Source organism: Bison bison, unplaced genomic scaffold (assembly GCF_000754665.1).
Source record: "Bison bison bison isolate TAMUID 2011002044 unplaced genomic scaffold, Bison_UMD1.0 scf7180017864492, whole genome shotgun sequence".
Taxonomy (NCBI): domain Eukaryota; kingdom Metazoa; phylum Chordata; class Mammalia; order Artiodactyla; family Bovidae; genus Bison; species Bison bison.
In genome coordinates, this window is record NW_011495051.1 from 6,586,715 (window position 1) to 6,587,900 (window position 1,186).

Below are 1,186 nucleotides of genomic sequence, written 5' to 3' on the forward strand. Positions count from 1 at the left end.
GCAGTGATTAGATTTACAAAGTCCTTCCACAGGGAAGCTGTCCCCTATTTAAATCAGAAGTCTTGTTATGCTTCTTGAATGCACCATACTCTATAGTTGCTTTTTAAGTGTTCTGAACTCTGGGAGCTCTGTGAGAACCAAGGCCATGCTAATCTTGCTCCCTGCTGAGACTTGAGCAATCAACACGTGTTTATTGAATGCATAAGCGAGTAACCTCTCCTTTGTCCTGTGGTGTACCTGCAACATGGGCTTTGAAGGATAAGGGGGTAAATCGGGGGAGCAGAAAGGGCAGGCTGCCCACATGGTTTCATATCAGCCTCTGCTATGCACCTGCTAGACATTCAATGTGCCAGAAATCCCACCACTCGTGGGAAAGTTAACTCTAAAAGGGAAGGAAGCAGCATAGACCAGACCGCAGGGTGAGTCCGCCCCTGACTGGGGTGGCTAGGTCTGGGGGAACAGAGAGTGGCGACTGCTGGGATGGACCACTATGAGACCTCCTGGGGGAAGCTGCCGCCAGGAGGATATTGTGGAGGGAGCCAGGATAGTAAGGTTCCATTTGTGTGGCTCGCTCGGGCAATGCCCTCCCATCTCCCCAGGAACAGGCTGCACATTAGAGAAAAAAGAGCAACAGCAGAACCACGACACAGAGCCAGGAGGCAGTGGGAGGATTTTACTAACTGCACAACACACGCTTTCCCAGGCACCTGTGGGTGCCAGCACACCCTTTAGCCATCAGGCCCAAGCAGGGCTTCTTGCTCCTGCACCCACCTGGGACTCTCGCCCGTAGGGAGGGCTGGGCTGACAGTGTCACAGATGGGAGAGCCAGGGTCAGGGTGGGACTTGGAGTTGGAGTCAGGGCTGGGCACAGGATCTGTGTCGGGGCTGGGACCAGATCTGTGGTCAGGGCTAGCCAGGAGGTCGGAATTGGCACTGTGCCCAGGCTTAGGGTCAGAAGACAGGGCAGAATCAGGGCTGGGGCTAGATCCAGAGCCACTGGTGGGTTTGAGGTTGGGATTGGGGAGGGAGCCCAGCCCAGAGCCAGGATCACGGTCAAAGCCAGAGCTAGGGCCAGGGCTGAGCACTGAGACAGCATCCGGACCCAGGAGGGGGGCCTGCCCTGGCGTTAGCATCGAAGCGGGGCTGAGGCCCAGGCCGGCAGCGGCAGCGGCGGCAGCCGCAGCCG

General features: G+C 57.0%; 1 protein-coding gene across 1 annotated transcript in view; it reads right to left on the reverse strand.

Annotated features, from left to right (window-relative positions):
- Positions 1-658: 658 nt before the first annotated feature.
- ZNF358 (zinc finger protein 358) overlaps positions 659-1,186 on the reverse strand; it is a 2,966-nt gene continuing 2,438 nt past the window's right edge. The window contains exon 3 of the mRNA XM_010828488.1: positions 659-1,184. Coding sequence (XP_010826790.1) covers positions 729-1,184 — 456 coding nt within the window. The 3' untranslated portion in view covers positions 659-728. The remainder of the gene's footprint in view (positions 1,185-1,186) is intronic.